This window comes from Zosterops lateralis, assembly GCF_965231275.1.
Source record: "Zosterops lateralis genome assembly, chromosome: 4".
In the NCBI taxonomy this organism is placed as follows: Eukaryota; Metazoa; Chordata; class Aves; order Passeriformes; family Zosteropidae; genus Zosterops; species Zosterops lateralis.
The window spans coordinates 59,959,972-59,978,073 of record NC_139765.1 but is presented as its reverse complement, the minus strand read 5'-3'; the positions used below and the strand labels follow the sequence as shown (position 1 = coordinate 59,978,073).

General features: G+C 35.0%; 2 protein-coding genes across 6 annotated transcripts in view; one reads left to right on the top strand and one right to left on the bottom strand.

Moving 5' to 3' along the window:
* Window positions 1–18,102, bottom strand: part of COG5 (component of oligomeric golgi complex 5) — a 174,064-nt gene that overhangs the window by 137,562 nt on the left and 18,400 nt on the right. The gene's annotated exons all lie outside the window — the stretch shown is intronic.
* On the top strand, window positions 614–6,756 carry GPR22 (G protein-coupled receptor 22). Of its 5 annotated transcripts, XM_083860325.1 has the most exons (4): window positions 614–850; window positions 998–1,250; window positions 2,261–3,316; window positions 5,207–6,756. In XM_083860325.1, the coding sequence occupies exon 4, from the start codon at window positions 5,232–5,234 to the stop codon at window positions 6,531–6,533; it is 1,302 nt and encodes a 433-aa protein (XP_083716451.1). In that variant the 5' UTR covers window positions 614–850; window positions 998–1,250; window positions 2,261–3,316; window positions 5,207–5,231; the 3' UTR covers window positions 6,534–6,756. The 5 variants fall into 5 exon arrangements, with proteins under 5 accessions (XP_083716451.1, XP_083716453.1, XP_083716452.1 ...); XM_083860327.1 differs by lacking the exon at window positions 614–850 and having other exon boundaries at window positions 872–1,250; window positions 3,220–3,316; XM_083860326.1 differs by lacking the exon at window positions 614–850 and having other exon boundaries at window positions 872–1,250; window positions 2,261–2,521.

The window sequence follows — 18,102 nt, the reverse complement described above, 5'->3', positions numbered from 1 at the left end:
GATTCAGAAATAAGTTACGAAACAAAAAGTGAAAACAAAGACATCCCTTGCAAAGAGGAGGTCAAGAACATCATGCAAGAAAGACATCCTTACAAAAACCTGTCAAGTCTCTAGGGAAATTTGTGTGGAATATACAAGTTTTTTTAGAAGTTTACATTTCAACAAAATTAATAACTTCCACAACTATACATACATTGTACAAAGTGATGGATCCTAAAAATCATTTTTTCTGATCACGAATCAACTGAATGATCATGTCTAATTAATTATCAGGGTCTGAAAAATCTCGGTGCATCCTAGCATAAATTTTCCTAATGTACATGTGGGTACCAAGCTGTCCTGAATATAACTTATTGGTACAAAACCTAGATGACCACTTGCATGTAAACACGTATGGTGAAATTCAGCATGGCTTAAAGAGGCAGTATTATTTCAGAATGTTAAGATGAAAAATCAACCAACCAAAACAAACAAACAAACAAAAAATCAAACAAAAAACTCAAACACCTAAAAGGCTCAGAAATGGAAAGTAGGCAAATTCAAATATAGATTGTTGGAAGCTTTTAAAGTAATAACCGCTTAATCCCTTTTTTTTTCTCACTGCCATGTGGTTTCCAGTGTACACAAAGTAAAGAGTGAAAAGGTAAAAATAAAACAGGCATACCCTTAATATATTCCAGAATTCATAAATCATTTGTAAATTTAGTCCTTTTATAAAAGAATCCTTATATAAATTGGGGGGAGGGAGGGCATCAATCCCATATATGAAGCACAATTTAAGCCCAACATCACTGACCAATCAAAATTAGTGAATGCACTGCATCTCTCTGCAGTGAGGAGAAGCGACAAGGTAGGCTGTCATTCTGCAAAAGCTGCCCATCGCAAGCTTTCCTCTCAGAAGCACTGCTCTTCTTTTTTAGAAAGCTTGAATCTCAGTGGTGTCTCTGGAGACAAGAAGCCTTCAGTATGTTAAATTACTTTCATTATGTATTTTCAGATGCTTATTGATTCGACCGTAGCAAGAGTGGGAGACTGCAGCAGCCTGTAAACCAGAACTAAAGCAATTGTATACATTAGCAGTATGCTGAAACAATGGCACAGTACAGGCACAAATTTTCATTAAGGTCATTTTTTGAAGATATGCTTATTACCCTCTTTCCCTTCTACTCTGCTAACAAGTGAACAAAATGAATCCCTCCAACCTGGAACTGCTTCACCTGCATCGAGAATTTACCAAATCTTTAGCGGAGGTAAGACCTGTTCCTTATTATGATATGCAGAATAAGCAACATTAAACCAAATTTAAAATTGGAGAAAAAAAAGCAAGAGATAAGATACAACTTATATTAAGCAGTAGTATATTTTTATGTTTAAGACCAGGAAATATTTAAATGCTATTTCCCCTTCCCCATTAAAAATATAATGATAGAAAAATGTTATTCGGTATGAAAGTCTTATAGAATATTAAGAATCTGTTTTGTTTGTACAATGTGAAGACAGTACAGTTTAAGCTCATACAGTATTGGGGAAAACAACCACATAAAGCAACCGGGAATATGCTTTTCCTCCCTCAGCAGTATTTCCAAATATTGGCAGTTAAATATGTTTCAGATTTATTCAGTTACTCTTCGAAGGATCAGATAGTCTGTAATTAGTGTATACTTATTCCTTTATGAAGGTTGGCTAATATTACTAATTTCTGATTACTCAGGAAATCCCCCTTTTTTGTTGTTTTTTTTAAAAAACTTATTTCTTTAGTTTTCCTGTACATTCAAGCCACTTATTAAAAGCATGGATTTGCTGAACATTTATTTCAAGAAAGGAAAGTATAACAGTGTGCAAATTAAACACAAGCATATTTTCTAAAAGGCTCATTAATTCAGTTTCTCATTAAAAGACAAGAGAGTTGTATGTATAAACTACCTGCTCACCAGAGCTATAAAACTACATTTTCTAGCTTTAGTCACAGGCACTCTGCATCCAACAGTTATTGCTTCTAGCCAGGAATTTTTGTAACCTGCACTATCTGGAGAACAGGGAACTTGTCCAAAAAACCTAAATTCATGTAAGCTGACAGAAGAATATGATTTTACTGGCAAACAGAGAGCACTCTAACTGATTTTCTATATAACCTATAAGATCCAATTTTAGAGATCCTTTATTCATTAATTAAGTGATATTAGAAAATACCTTTTTGCATTACTTTATTTTTGAAATTATAAGCCCTACTTTTAACCTTTTCTTTCCTCCCCTTCACAAGGGCATGCAGCAACTAATTCAGTTTTACAACTGACAATATGAAGAATGCAGTTGACCGGGTATCTTTGTAGCTGTATGACCTACAAGCAGCAGGATGCATCCCTAAAATGTATTCTTAAGACATAAAGGAATTAAAAACAAAACATGGAACACACTTGCATTACCATTTACGTGCATGACACTTCAACAATATACATGGAAGATTAACACATCTGCTCAGATTTTCATTAAAAGAAGAGTGCAATGATTGATTCTTAAAATGGTGAGCATTTCTTAAAGAGGGATTTATAATTTAAAACCAGAATTGTGGAAACTACTGATGCATGAAGAGACAATGAAACATGAAATCCCAAAAGGAGAATATGCATACTTCACCAGCAAGCTGAATAAAGGTTTAACCAAGCTTTTTCTATACTACTCATTAAATAACTTACTTGCCATAATGACTAATGGATATTTTTTCTCTCAATTTTATGATGTTATGTATTCTCCTTAAATCAAAATAAACCAAATTAGGTAACCAATGGTTACTCTCAAAGCACATGAACTGGATTTTATGATGTATAGCAACTTCTTTCACTAAGCCATCACTCAAAAGTAATGAGCAGGAATATTACAGAAAGAAATACGCAACCATAAACTAAGGATGTCTACACACACTCTGAAAACAGAGATCAAAAATTATTTTTCTTTAAACCTGGAAAATAAAAACAGGCTTCTACAAAATGCAACAGGGGAAGGAAATTAACATCACTTAAAAGAAGGTTTATTTGTTATTGCTGGCTTGAAACTCAGAACAGACACAGAGAATATGCCCTGGTCTGTATAAGTATCTGAGGCAATTAAGAAGTCTCCATGTTTAATCAGAACTTTTTGCTGCTGAACTGCAGGGACAAAAAAAAGGAAAACAAAAATCCTGCAAGAAATGAAATAAGAGCTCAGCTACCACTTGATTTCCAGGTTACAGTGCGTGTCAAAAATCTCTCAGTGACACCATGTATCAGTTTCTGCCAAGCTGCTGCCACGCTGTGCCAGGCCCCTGAGGCACAGAGAACAGGTAGGTGCCCCGGCTCTGCGGCGCTGGGTGAACGAGCTCCTGCCCTCACTGTTCTGCTTCCCTGCACCCGAAAATGAGGCAATGCAACAAGGAGGTGATGGTTAATCTATTCATGACAGCCCAACACAGCTGAGGTTTCCTGTTTTCACAAAATCTCGGTTGCTATAATGTTAGGGTGAGACTGTCACTTGTTTTAGCAGATCTGGTTTTGATTTCTTCCTGGCTTTTGCTAATATACAAAAGAACTTCATTTATCCAGCAAGGTATTTGGAATGGTTTCTTGAAATCCATTCACAGCCAGGACAGCATGCAAGAGGAGATCATATTCCTGAGGGTTAATGTAAGACAGATAGAGGTTGCCTAAATTAGAAATGAAACAAAGCTTTTGAAATATTTCTTGTTTCATTTCACACCTGAGAGTAATACGTTCTAATTTACATATTTTTTTATTTAAGAGGCACATGTGAAATAACTGTTGAAGAATACCAAGAATTTTCATCATACAATTTGCAATTAATAGTATTGTTCAATTGAGGCTTTTCAGAACTGCAGATGAAATCCATTTGCATACTGTATCCCAAGTGTGCTTAATTCATACTTTCATTTTAAAAGAGCTCAATTTTGTTCACCTTAGTGCTATCCGTTTTAATGTATTCAGAATAGAACAAAGGTCGACATTCAAATTTATTTTCATGCCAAATAAGTCCTCTCTTAAATTTAAAGCTACCTTGGAAAAAAAACCCTCCAGTATCATAACAAGAAATTGAATAACCTCTCCTTTATTTATTCAATCAATTACAAACTCAAGAGCTGGCTGACAATATAAATAATACAAACATCATGTATTACATGCAGATGCTATATTTAAAACTTACCCTCATGTGTAAAACTCAAGCAGATGAGACACAAAATAAAAAATCTGCTAGATAAAATAAATAGTTTTTTGATCCTTACTTATTCCTAAGAGAAACATTCTATATATGTAAATCCGTTGGGTTCAATTGCAGTTTGTAAAAAAACCCCACAAAAAACAAATCAAAAACAAAACCAGAAAGAGACCATTTTCTTTTTAAGTATTATTTAATTATTCCCCTAAATATATTCTAGAATAAAATACTCTTCCATTCCATGTAGGCACAGATTTCTTGAAGAAATTGAATATTCAAATCAGAAAAAGGAAACGCAGTATTTTATAATAAACTCAATTTCCCAAACCCACTCAAGTTTTGCATTTGAAATTATATATACCTATACAAAATTGTTGTAGTGGCAAGCAGCATACACATAGATGGACAGAAGACTAAAATGAACAAAAGGTTTAAACTCTGTAAAAATCTGGTGAATTACAGAACATCACATTTCAGTCCACAACACTACTGTAAACCTCATAAGAAAGAGATGGATAAATTGGCATAAATAATTTAAACATCCTTTTTACGATACATAAGCAACAGTGCTCCATGTTCCTATAACTTCTTTTTCCACAAGAGCTTTTTAAAATGATCTTGATCACTAATTTGTTAATACTTAACATCATTCTTCTAAAATGACCCTCAAAGCAATACAAAGGCTATGCACAAAGTATGGTTTATTCAACAAATGAGCCCTTTGTGAAAAACCACATCACTATAAACAAAGGCTTGCCTCCCTAAGTGGAAGCTTTTCACTATTTTTTCTTTTTTCAAACAAATCCTGCTTTCTTTTAAAAAGCAAGGACCTTATTCTAGATCTTCAGGCTTTTGAGTCCATGCCCATTAAAGCTCTAAAGATACTGTAAATGAAGAGTGTGGTAAGAATATTGCTTTTCCTCCCTCCTCCTCCCCCAGCATTTATCTACAATAAGTGTTAAAAAAGAAATCAAATAGTTCCATATTTTATTTCACCTTTCAGGAGAAAAACCAGCTGCAACAAAAGAATGTGTTTGTCCCCCATTCTGGAAGTCAACATGCAGTCCGAATCTAACATTACCGTTCGAGATGCCATTGATGACATCGATACCAACATGTACCAACCACTGTCATATCCATTAAGCTTTCAAGTTTCTCTCACTGGATTTTTGATGTTAGAAATTGTTTTGGGACTTGGCAGCAACCTCACCGTGCTGGTACTTTACTGTATGAAATCCAACTTAATCAATTCTGTCAGTAACATAATTACAATGAACCTTCATGTACTTGATGTAATAATTTGTGTGGGATGTATTCCTCTAACTATAGTTATCCTTCTGCTTTCACTGGAGAGTAACACTGCTCTCATCTGCTGCTTCCATGAGGCTTGTGTCTCTTTTGCAAGCGTTTCAACTGCAATCAATGTCTTCGCTATCACCCTGGACCGATACGACATCTCCGTAAAACCTGCTAATCGAATCCTGACCATGGGAAGGGCTGTGATATTAATGACTTCAATATGGATCATTTCACTTTTTTCCTTCCTGATTCCTTTCATCGAAGTCAACTTTTTCAGTCTTCAAAGTGCAAGTACTTGGGAAAATAAGACACTTCTGTGCGTGAGTACAAACGAGTACCACACTGAACTAGGAATGTATTACCACATTCTCGTTCAGATTCCAATATTTTTCTTCACTGTTATAGTAATGCTAATTACATACACCAAAATACTCCAGGCCCTAAATATTCGGATTGGTACAAGATTTACAACGGGACAAAAGAAGAAAAACAGAAAGAAAAAAACTATTTCTCTGACCACTCAGCATGAGACCACAGATGTGTCCCACAGCAGTGCAGGGAAAAACGTCGTCTTTGGTGTAAGGACTTCTGTGTCTGTCATAATTGCTCTACGCCGAGCGGTAAAACGGCACCGGGAGCGACGAGAGCGGCAAAAGAGAGTCTTCAGAATGTCCCTTCTGATTATCTCAACATTCCTTCTCTGCTGGACACCCATCTCTGTTTTAAACACCACTATCTTATGTTTGGGCCCAAGTGACCTTTTGGTAAAGCTGAGATTATGTTTTCTAGTAATGGCATATGGAACAACTATATTTCACCCTCTACTTTATGCATTCACAAGGCAAAAGTTTCAGAAAGTTCTGAAAAGTAAGATGAAAAAGCGAGTTGTTTCAATAGTGGAAGCAGATCCCATGCCAAATAACGCTGTAATACACAACTCATGGATAGAGCCTAAAAGGAACAAAAAGATTACCTTTGAAGACAGTGAAGTAAGGCAGAAATGTTTAGTACCTCAGGTTGTCACTGACTAGATTTCAGTATTCACCAAAACTCATCAAACGGAATATTTGAACAAATTGTAAAAAAATACTGCCAAATAAGAAAAACTTTTTTAACTATTGGCGAGACTGTATATTTTCAATATATATGTTAAATAGAGTAGGTCTTGTATATTCAATTTCTTCATTATGTAAGATATATGTTGCATGGCTGTTTGTTAGCGTAACACCATGTGTATATTTGTCAAAAATATTCAAGTCCTCTTTTTTTAGAAAATAAATAGCCTTAAAGAAGTGCAAACTTTTAAAAATATTTGTATGGCTCAGTTTCTCTGAATATAAAAGAATTTTTAAGCAAAAAAACTGCACTTGGGAACACTTTTCTATAGCACAAATTCATTATTTTGTATGATATGATGTTTTTAAATTTAATTCATAAACAGTATTGATCAGAGGTATTCTGAATATTATGCATTCAGAGGTATTCTGAATACAACCTGGATGCATTTTAACCTCTATTTGGATATCCCACTTATTTCAATCTTCTCCAGCACGTGACTACCATGCACAGAAAAAGGCATTTACATGATATCCTTCAGTGAATGGTTCAGAAACTTTTGATATGGGGGGAAAAAAAACCTCATGCTGGTCCAAAACTTGACAGTACTCTTAAAAAAAGTAAAAAGTTTTGCATATACTATCTCAGATCCACAATTTCTACATAGAAAATACACAACTTTGAGTAATTGCAAAGGACAGGGTAGAGGTAAAAGGCTAAATGAAGGAAAAAAGCATGGATGAACTGATCCTAAAAGACAACCAACCAACCGAATCAATCCTGCACAAAGGCTGAGATTTTTCACACTGATACCTAGTGTGACACAAGGACCTTTCATACAGAAATTTTTCATTCATGCCATCTATTTATATAGAAATGCCACAGCTAAAGTAGAAGATAATTTTTCTTGCTCTTGATAACTTTATTATTTTCCAGTGTGCTTAGTTCTAGCCATGCAATTGCCTTGTTACAAATCAATCACCAATGCTGCTAGGTATTGTATTCCTGCATTTCCTAGGCAGCCATGGCATACCTTTATTCTACATTGTCTTCTTCAATTTCATCCTAAACCTGCATTGAAGAATCAAGAAGCCTTATGAAATTATCATCATCCACAGCACTGTAAGCAAGAATTAAGATATTCATCCAAACATAAGTCAAGTTGTTTGCACCACGCCATGGTTAAAAAATTTTTAATTTCAATGAAACAGTGGCAGGGAGGGGGAAACAAAACAAAAAGCTGCAAAATCAATGAGCATGATTTCACTCTTCTTGTTACATAAACTGATCAGTGTGTCACCAGCTACCACTATATTTAAAATGCTAATTCTCAATAACTATTATCTTATATAAAAAAGCAGATCATACCCTTGAATATGAGAGCTAGTTTGACTAAAGTATTACATAAAAATTAGGATTCCTAAAGCATTTTTCTGAAGTTGTGTATAAAAAAAAGCGCACAGTTTTAAGGGAACAAAAAGCTCTTTTCCACTGCATTATTAATCATATGTGTTGCCAAAACTGGTTTTGTGCTTAAAAAAAAAATACTTGTAAAGTACCTCAGTTTACTTGGGCTCTGCCTTAGTTTACCAGAACAGGAGATTCAAAATATAATACTATAGCTCCATATTCCACAAAGAATAGCCTCTTATAATCGTCCAAATTCTACCTAGAAATTTTATTATCTGAGTGATAATAACTGATTATGTGAAATTATGGTGTAACATATAGTCGAACATATTTTCACTGTCTTTTTTTGTGGAAACTAGCCCAAAAATACCTGCATTCAACTGTACCTATTTAAAGCACATTTATAATCCAAGTTATCTCTGATTTCCTACAAGAAATGAAATCTTATATCTTATTCGAGAGTTTGCAGAGATGAAGTAAATGCAATAAGCTGCCTTCTTTTTTTTTTTTTAATCCCATATCCTCCATATTTACCACTTTAAAAAATTCTTTTGGGAATAACTTCTGAAAAGAAATGCACACAAAATATTTAAGCAGAAAGTATTTTTTCTTTTTTGTAACCCTTCTTCATTTCATTTTCAAGCTACCCTCTGTATTTTGAACACTAAAAGAAGGAGAAGGTGGGATGTGTAGGGTTAATATCATAACATGATTACTAATCTTCCAATAAAGCATTCTTAAATGAAAGATACTACTCATTCATTTAAAAAGAGGGAAAGGAGAAATGATAATGAACAGATTAATAAGTCTACATCATGTCCTTATCTGAAAAAAGCATTTAGAAAAGCTTTCAGACTTGAAAGGTTTCTTGACAACATAACCTTACTTTTTAAAATTAAATAAAACCTCAAGAATTACACATTTAGTGTTAAAAGCTCATTCATTAGAAAATCAGATGCAATGAAGCAGCACTTCACAGCAGAGAAAGAGCAGCCTAGGAATTACCCAAAGAGATTAAGCCCAGTTTTAAAGGCTATGTCGATCACACTCATTGATTGCCTTTACAAATATAAGCAGGTTCATTTTTACTGTTCTTCATCTTCATTACATTTTTTTAAAGGGGACTTATACTACTGTGGAGTACACTTTGAGGGCTGCAGAAGAAAAGTCCGCATCCAGCAGGAAGGAATACAACTAAGAACATGTGCCATCCTACATACTCCCAGAAGCCATCATAAAACAGAACCATACATGATCTGTACCACATGACAGATCTAACACAAGACAAAAAGAGTAAATTGTGAAGACACACTACATATCCTACAGACACAAGAGGATTTCAGGAGCAATATGAAGGTGTGGGTGCTTGACAGGTAGACTACAACAAATGCAAAGAGGCAGCATCGCTGAAGAAAAAAGGGCAAATTTATGCCATAGTATTGTACAATAAGAAGCCCACTACAGTCTTAAAAATGATCTCACCACAGTGAATCATTAGTTCAATTACATTTCACACCACTCAGCCTAAGGCAAGCAGAATTGTACAGGACTCCAAAAATATTAATTCCAGCAAACACATTTCAGAAACACAGGCAAGCACTGCCAATTTCCACACGTTTTCTGTCTCTAACGTATTAGCTGGTATCTGACTATGTTGTTTTTTAACTGCAAATGCATTTCCATTCAATTTTACATTGTAAAATGAGGTTATCCCACACTAAAAATACCAAAAGAAGCAGAGTGCAGTGCCAGTATCTATTAGAATATTCAAGAAGCATACCTTCACATGCTAGTACATCACAAAGCTGTGAAACAGAAATGTAAATACATCACAAATATCTAATTTCTAGTATGCAACAATTTTTATGGATTACAAGGCACATAACTCACACATGATTGGAAGGACTGTTTACTTTATTAGTGCCTGGGGAATAGCAGTCACTTTTGTACTTTCTAAATAGATTAAAAATATACGCAGTTGGATACACATCAGATGAATTCACCTCTCTTCCTTCATTGTTACATAAATACGCACATGTATGTCATACATAATTATTATTTATCCGTACAACCCAAAGTTGGGTGTAACATCAGCATCTATTTTACATGTATATGAAGAAGGTTTTGGTAAGAGTATCACTGTACTGGACTGACAGGCACTATGTCAGTCCATAAATTTAAACATCCTATCTTCCCCACCCTTGTTGGATTTTTTTAATTTTAAATTAAATAATACATTGGAAGGCTATAAAAATTACCTAGACAGAAGAAAAAAAAATTCTGTTGTGTTAATCATACTTTTTAAATATACTATAGTGCACATAGTACTTATTTTTAAATTGATGCATGTGCTAATCATCAAACTTGGATAGCTGAATATTCTAGACTTCTGTTTGTTTCCTATGAAAAAAGGTTTTAGTTGCCAACTGCCATTAAACTCTTTTGAAAGGAGAGAATACAGCACTCTTTAGCAAAGTGTCAATGCAGCATTAAAAAAATCTAGAATATGATAAATTACTCTTCTGTTATCCATTATTCAGACAAAATACCTCCAACATATAGCTAAGAACAATCAGCTTCTGTCTCAAAATTTTCCAGCCTTATAAGAGCTGGATTCCACTCCAACTTCACACATTCTGCCATAATATCACTGAATGTATTTGTCTTACACCAAGAGGAAAGAAGAATCTGACTCTGTAATTACCGTTTCCATTCTCTACTTCACAGAATGCTCGTGCAATTCAAGAAGCAAAATTAAACCCAGGGTTTGGGTTTTGTTTTGGTGGGAGAAGGTTAAAAAAAAAAAAGGAAATAAACCACATACTAACTGACTAACAGGAAAATCAAAATCACTCGGAGCCAATAAGTGCTAAATAAAAAGTATGTGAAGAGGTGAAGAGCACAGATGCAGTGGAAAAGGGCAGAAGGAAGCACTTTAAGGCAGCTACAGCCATCAGGACCACAGAAGGGCAGAGGCCAATATGCACTTGCTATGGAAAAAATGCTAACCTTATTTTTTAGGTTGCAACAGCCAAAAAAATAAGAACTTATCTTTGAACCACTGAGTGTGATATGTGGTTGTGCCAAAATTGCTGGGAGGAGAGGGGAGACCAAGATGAATAGCAGCTCCAGAAAACGCTTGTGATTTAACAAAATATACACAGAATAAAAACCAAACAAACCAAAATCGTGCACTACTCTATCACTTCTTTTTGTACAGATAAAGTACAAAGTACACACAGAGTACAAGCATTACAAGAAAAGACCTGAAAGGTTAAACATCTGCTCTCAGATGATACATTTTAAAATATGCTATTGAATTTTCCTTTAGTCAGATAACTTCGGTTCATCTGGATGCTTTGAGTGTGTTTCACTACCACAGTATGTTTTCAACTACTGCTTCTTTAACACAATTTAATTATTTTTGTAGAGTAATAAATTGAAGGAGATATATCATTAGGCATCTTTATATTCTTTGCTAAAATAATACTTCAGTGATTATTATAAATTGAAACAGAATGGGAGAAATATCTTCTTCATAGATTCCTGTATCATCTTGTTTTCCTATTTTAAAAAGAAATTCTCACACAATGAAAAGAAATTTACTTGAAAAAACAGTAGAGTTACAGTGAAAGTTGTGTGATAGGTATACAACTTGCAATTATTAAAGCAATTATTTTTACAGTTTGAATTTATGATATCCTTTGCATATAAGCATTTCTATATCCCCATTCTGATTCCTGACACTGCAGCCAGGCAAGCAGGCAGGCAGGCTGAGAGCACAAAGCTATTGGCACACAGCACGCTCTCGTTTCCTTTCCAAGATGGGTTTTTGGACATATACTTTTGGGTTCTGTTATCCTGATATGATCTCTAACTTCCTACCCTATATTGTAACAGTTTAACCTGATACCATATCTAATAAACAAATCAATGTCACTGCTGAAACAACATTGCTGTAAAATCTGCCACTCTGGCTATGTCAGACTGCTATTAACATAGCTGTATTAGTACAGTTTTACTTTTAACTGTACCAGGAACTTTCACAATCTGTTGTGAGATCTTACTTCAAATTAAACTCAATTTCAACTCAATTAGTAGGGGGATGAAAAGCACTTATTGCTACTCTGCACCACAGTTTTCTTCCAAATTTTATTTCAAGGTATTTTTCATAAATCCCTGTCACAAATAGAGAGAATAAAGGATAAGTAGGAGAAAAGGACAGCTTTCCACATTAGTAAGTTATTACAAATATAAGTGATAATTTGTGTACTAGGCTGATGAAAACATGCTTAAGGCAAAAGAAAATGAGAAAGGAACATTATTTGCCATGTATGTATCATCACAAAACAAAAGGTGAATGTGTTTTACACTGCTGTTGTAAAACACCTTAATAATAATGAGGAAGATTATTACTCCTGTTAAGAGCTCTAACAGCTGGTGAGACCTATCAATGAACAAGAACAAACAAAACAAAAGATGTGAAAATCAGTTGATGAGAAGCTCAATATGACCCAGAAATGTGCACTTGAAGCAGAGAAAGTCAACTGTATCCTTAGCCTCATCAGCATCACAGGAATCTGGCCAGCAGGAAGAGGCAGGTGATGTTCCCTCTACTCTTCTCTCATGAGACCCCACCTGGACTGCTGTGTCCACCTCTGGGGCCCCAGCCCATGAAACATGTGGACCTTTGGAGCAAGTCCAGAGGGCCATGGAGACAGCAGAGGGCTGGAGCAACTCTCCAATGAAAACAGCTGAGAGTTGGGATTGTTCAGTCAGGAGAAGAAAAGGCTCTTGAGTAAACCTCAGAGCACCTTCCAGTACCAATGGGACCTACAAGAAGGCTTTTTTACAAGAGCATGTCATGGCAGGACAAGGGAGAATGGCTTCAAACTGAAAGAGAGCAAGTCTAGATTAGATATTGGGAATTAATTCATTACTGTGAGGGTGGTGAGGCACTGGAACAGGCTGCCCAGAGAAGCTGTGACCCTCCATCCCTGGAAGTGCTCAAGGCCTGGTTGGATGGGGCTTTGAGCAACATGGTCTAGTGGAAGGTGTCTAAGCTCATGGCAGGGGGCAGAAGTAGATGGTCTTTAAGATCCCCTTCCAAACTAAACCCTTCTGTGATTCTATGAAGAGAATTATTATGGATTATATATATATATATGGATTATATATATTATATATATATATTATATATATATAAAGATTATATTATGGACATCTAACCTTCTAAAATCAAAAATTATTAAAATGGAGGCATACAGCTCACCTGCAATTGCATTAAACAGGAATCAAGTACAAAAAAATGCACATGAAGACAAGCTAAAGATATCTTTAAAAAGATTAATAAATTCAGAAGTTTCCAATAAATTTTGCTGCAGTTTTACAGCATACAGTAAAGATTCCAGAGCAGTTTAAATAAAACTAGAATAAAAGTGGAAAACTTTTGATTCAGTCACTGATTTTTTCTTGTGTCCTGACTTTTTTTCAGTCAAAAATTTCTACAATTCTAGTCTGTGAATCAGGTCTGCTAAAACTGGGCAAGGGGGGAATCTTTGAAATTTTAGACAATCTGGTGGAGAAACAGTATGTTCTCAAAATGACGGGAAGTTCCTTCTTTTAATGAGGTTAGGTTTCCACATTTTTCCCTGAGATTATATGAAAAAAGTATGAGACTCTGCTGGTTTTCAGCTGAAGGTCTATCTTTAAGATAATAAAGCCAGTAATCAGGTTTAATGTCTGTGAATAACTGAAGGTTGGACCTGAAAGGTAAACATGCAAGACAATTGGACTATTTTATGTTTCAAACAATAACTGAAAAGAGTTGATAAAATGCTTAAACAATATTTGAAAATAATGCGTATGAGTTGGGTGACAAAGAGAAAAAATTGCTCCTGTGAAAACAGCCTATTTTTAAAGCTGTTTTCTATGAAGAATGAAATCCTACTCTACACTTCTCATTACTTTGTGTTACATACAGTAACACTTTCACTGATCTTTAAGGCAAGACAATAGTAACAATAGTTACAGGGATAACTAGTAACAATAGGTACAGGGATACTGGCTCCCATCCAGGGCCTGAACAAAGATAAGGTCAGTCTTCTTTTCACAGCTTTTGGTTAGACTTTTTTAACCATAACTGGCTATACTTTTATTAGAAATAAGCAGAATAGAATTGGTTACTATTTTTAAGATTTGAATAACCAGTATTTACTTGAGAAATTACAACAAAATTGTGTCTATAATCCAATTTTTCAATTATTTTATATTTCTGAAGTTGCCAGGCCTCATTTTCCAGTCCTTAGCTCTTGCCATTTCTTTCCCTGCTAATCCAAGAGCCCTTCTGTGGTCCTTTATTTTCTCCCCATGAATGCACCTCTACAGTCTTAATCTTCAAGAAAAAGAGTCCACTTAATTGCCCACTGTGACATGTATAATTGCATTTATTCACAGGTAACCACAAAACTGTTTTTATCTGTAGAGCACAATTCCCTGTACCATTTGCACAAGTACAGATTTGTTTGACACAGCTGCCTGAATGAAAGAACAGAAACAACATTGGTAAAATAATCCCAGCAAGGACACAGTCCAATTCCAAAGCTTTACAGTTTATTTATCCCTGTTCCTCTATTCCAGCTCTCCTAGTAGCAAAATCATCTATTAAGACTGTAGAGCAACTGTGAGGTGAGGAGAATGTGGCTTATTTAAATACTTGCTTTGGGGGAAAATAATTTAAAGGGAGGTTTAAGTCACCTAAATTTATGCACATAAATCTATAATGCACCTACACAAGTTCTTTAATCAATTCAGTAAGCGAAACACAACCTTGTTTGACAACACATACTTTCCATAAAAAGGTAATTTACTATCATCAATTCAGCTTTACAACCCTGAATTTTTCTTTCAAATGAATTCAACTTGCCTACTATTTTTTTGGAGTAGCTTTGTATCTACTTGACATTGATATCAACAGAAATACCATCTTCTTCTGAATGCTGGAAAAACACAGGTTGGACTTTCTCCTTCTCTACTCAGTAAGGAATTACAAACTAATGCCTCTGGGAACTTAGCACTTTCGTGTAACATCCCAGTTAGTTTTTGGTATCCTTACTCTATGGAAGAACAAATTACCCTGCCTTCAAAGACAAAACAAAAGCACTTAGTGAAAAATCCTCCTATTCTCCATCTTTATGAACAATCTGGAAACAAGTATATTAATAAGTTTAATCCATGATAGGTGTCTTTCTGGTTCCAGTCAGTCATAGATTTCCCCCCTTCCCCAGTATTTTAAAATTTTCATATCTATACTCTATATTTGTAATGAATGCATTCAGTGGCATATATACATTGTTTTCCAATTGCAGTTGTTGTCTTTGCTTGTCACCACATTAGAACAAGCCTTCAGCCAGGAGTACCTTCTTTCTTGATTGCCAAAAAGCCCGTATTTCACAATCTAATATTGTCTTCTCAGCAAGCTTTCAGCTTTCAAGTTTGGCTAAATATATTTGCCCCACCTACTAAAAGAAGATCCTGTGCAATGGAAAATTAACTCTTTCAAAAATGAAACACTGAAAAATGGGTCTATTTTAAATTTGCCCTGTGCATGAGACCTTGCCACTCTGGCAACAACTGGCTTCAAAATCCAGAAAGTTTGTTTATTGTAAGAGAACACAAAATAACATTTCCTGTGTTAGAAATGGGTGACTTTTAAGCATTGGCCGCAGAGGACAAGTAGTCTAGGCTCCCAACACTGTTTTTCCACACATTTCAGAAACATGCAATGATTTGGTTTTTCTGTTTTAATTCAGTGTGTTGTGAAAGCAACATCTTTTGGGTTTTGTTACTCACTTTCAGATCTATCTGCATTTACAGGTACTTCTACTGAAACTTCTCATTCTGTTATCCTGAATGAAATTTTCTAAAAATTATTTGCTACCACCATTATTTGATCTTCTAGTCATCATTCTAATCCAATGCTCACTTCTTTCCTTGGTCACCACAAATCACCTGTCCATTTTACCCATTTCTATTCTCTCACTCTATTGCTGAATCTGCTTGTTCAAAAAGAAATAAAACCACTCTGTTTTCTCAGACATACAATATTGAAGTGTTATTTCAGAATGAGCCATGTTCATCTTCTGTTCAACCATGAGTTACACACTAATAAATGTTTCAGTCCCAGCAGAAAGACAAAGATCAATATTAGAAATTGCTTCTCAGTGTTATTTCTTTGACCACTAAACAACTGATTTCACCATCGGCCATAGATAAACAAAATTCAGCTACCCTCAGCCAGCATGAAAAATACGTGTGACATTTCTCCACACCTTCCCATGGACAAGTGATCATCTACTGAACTCAAACCACCAAGTCTGATCACCTTAGAGATCACTACTTTAACCTGCAGTTTACTATTGAATCTCCAAGTATATAAATGCTCAGAAAGAGGGAACAGACAAAGTTATAAATGCTAATTCTAGCAGAGCTTCAGATAGTGCCCATGTACACTTAGCCAGAAACATAAATCTGCCATTTCCTTGCAGAACCTCCAGCCAGAGTAGAACAGACAACTGGATCCATACTGTTTCAGATGCATCATTCCAGTTGTAAATGGAACTAAATTCGTCCATGCTAATTGTTTGTGGCACCAAGTGCCCTAGCTCTTCATTGTTTACTTAAACTTTTATGCTGTTGAAATAGAGTAAGAATATACCACAAATTTATAGATTACATATCTCTGTTTTGTTGATATCCCTGCATTCATTTATTGCTTGGAATTATGTCATTCAACTTGCCTTTCTCTTAATGACCATACACACACAGCTTTTGCTTTGTTTATGTAATATGTAAGAGATACTGCAAATTATTTTCAAAGTCTTGCCATCTACTCATTCTCTCTACAATGTATTTATAATTTACAAGTTGCAAAAAGATAATCTCTCAAAGACTCACTACTAACTTCTGTGGCCCTTACTTTCTCCCAGTCAAAAGTACTTCTTTTAAACCTTTTTTTTCATCTTTGGTCTGGTCAATTTTTAATTCCTTTTAATTAATATGGAGTTTTTAAAGTCAGTGCACAAAAATTACTAATTCAAAGGCAGACAGAGCTTGCAGACATCTTTTGGTCTTGCTAGTTTTTGTATGTCATCTGGAAACAGAAACCCAGAGCTTTTCTTTCTACTTTTAATTATGTAGTTCTATTGAAAAAGTATGACTATCCAGTAACAATACTTCGTCTCAAAACTCAAAGACGCCCTAGGACCTTTACTACTTACAGAATCATAACTGCTTCAAACCAACTAAAAATAAAAAAATCCTCTGAATTTGTATTTACCTTGTATTTGGCTGAACACAAGCATTCATAAATCCAAGCCTACCTGTGTTGCTGGTTCTCTCATATCCTTTCATAACTCCACTCTTACGACACACCTTAGCTAACAAATACAAAAATACTGTTCAAACACTTGAAAAGATCAAAAGGTAAAGCAAAACAAGGTCCAAACCTTGCTGGAATGCCACCCTTCTGGTGGGGAACAAATATTCCTTAACAGCAAAACAGAAAGAGGCTTGGTATAATTCCTTTCTCCTCTATAGGGATACTTTGAGGAAAAAGTAGGAGAATTTTGTAATTAGAGAAACAGAATATAAGTACAGTTTTCAAATTTTAGAATTACACATTTAAATTCACTAATTGCAAAACAAACAAACAAACACACACACACACACAAAAAAAAAAAAAAAAAACAAACAAAAAAAAACAAACAAAAAAAAAACAACCACAACCACACCAAAACTATGAGACCTGGCCTTTACATTTATACCTATTAATGAGTAAAAATAGGATCGTGTAATTGGCAAGATCTTCTTCCACAATTTCCCTTTTCATCACTCCTTCCATTCTTCATTTCTAACTTCAGCTCTTTTTTCAAAATTCCCAAGTTCCTTTATTTCAGCGTTAGGTGACACTACAAACCCCAGATATATCCTCTAGCTCACAGAACCCCAGACTATCTGATGTATTACCAAAGCAAATGGAAAACACTGCAGCCACAGTAATTTTAAGAAGTAAGAAGTACTGGCTTAATCTCAAACACTGAACTGAATGTGCCACCAATGCAAACACTATTTGTG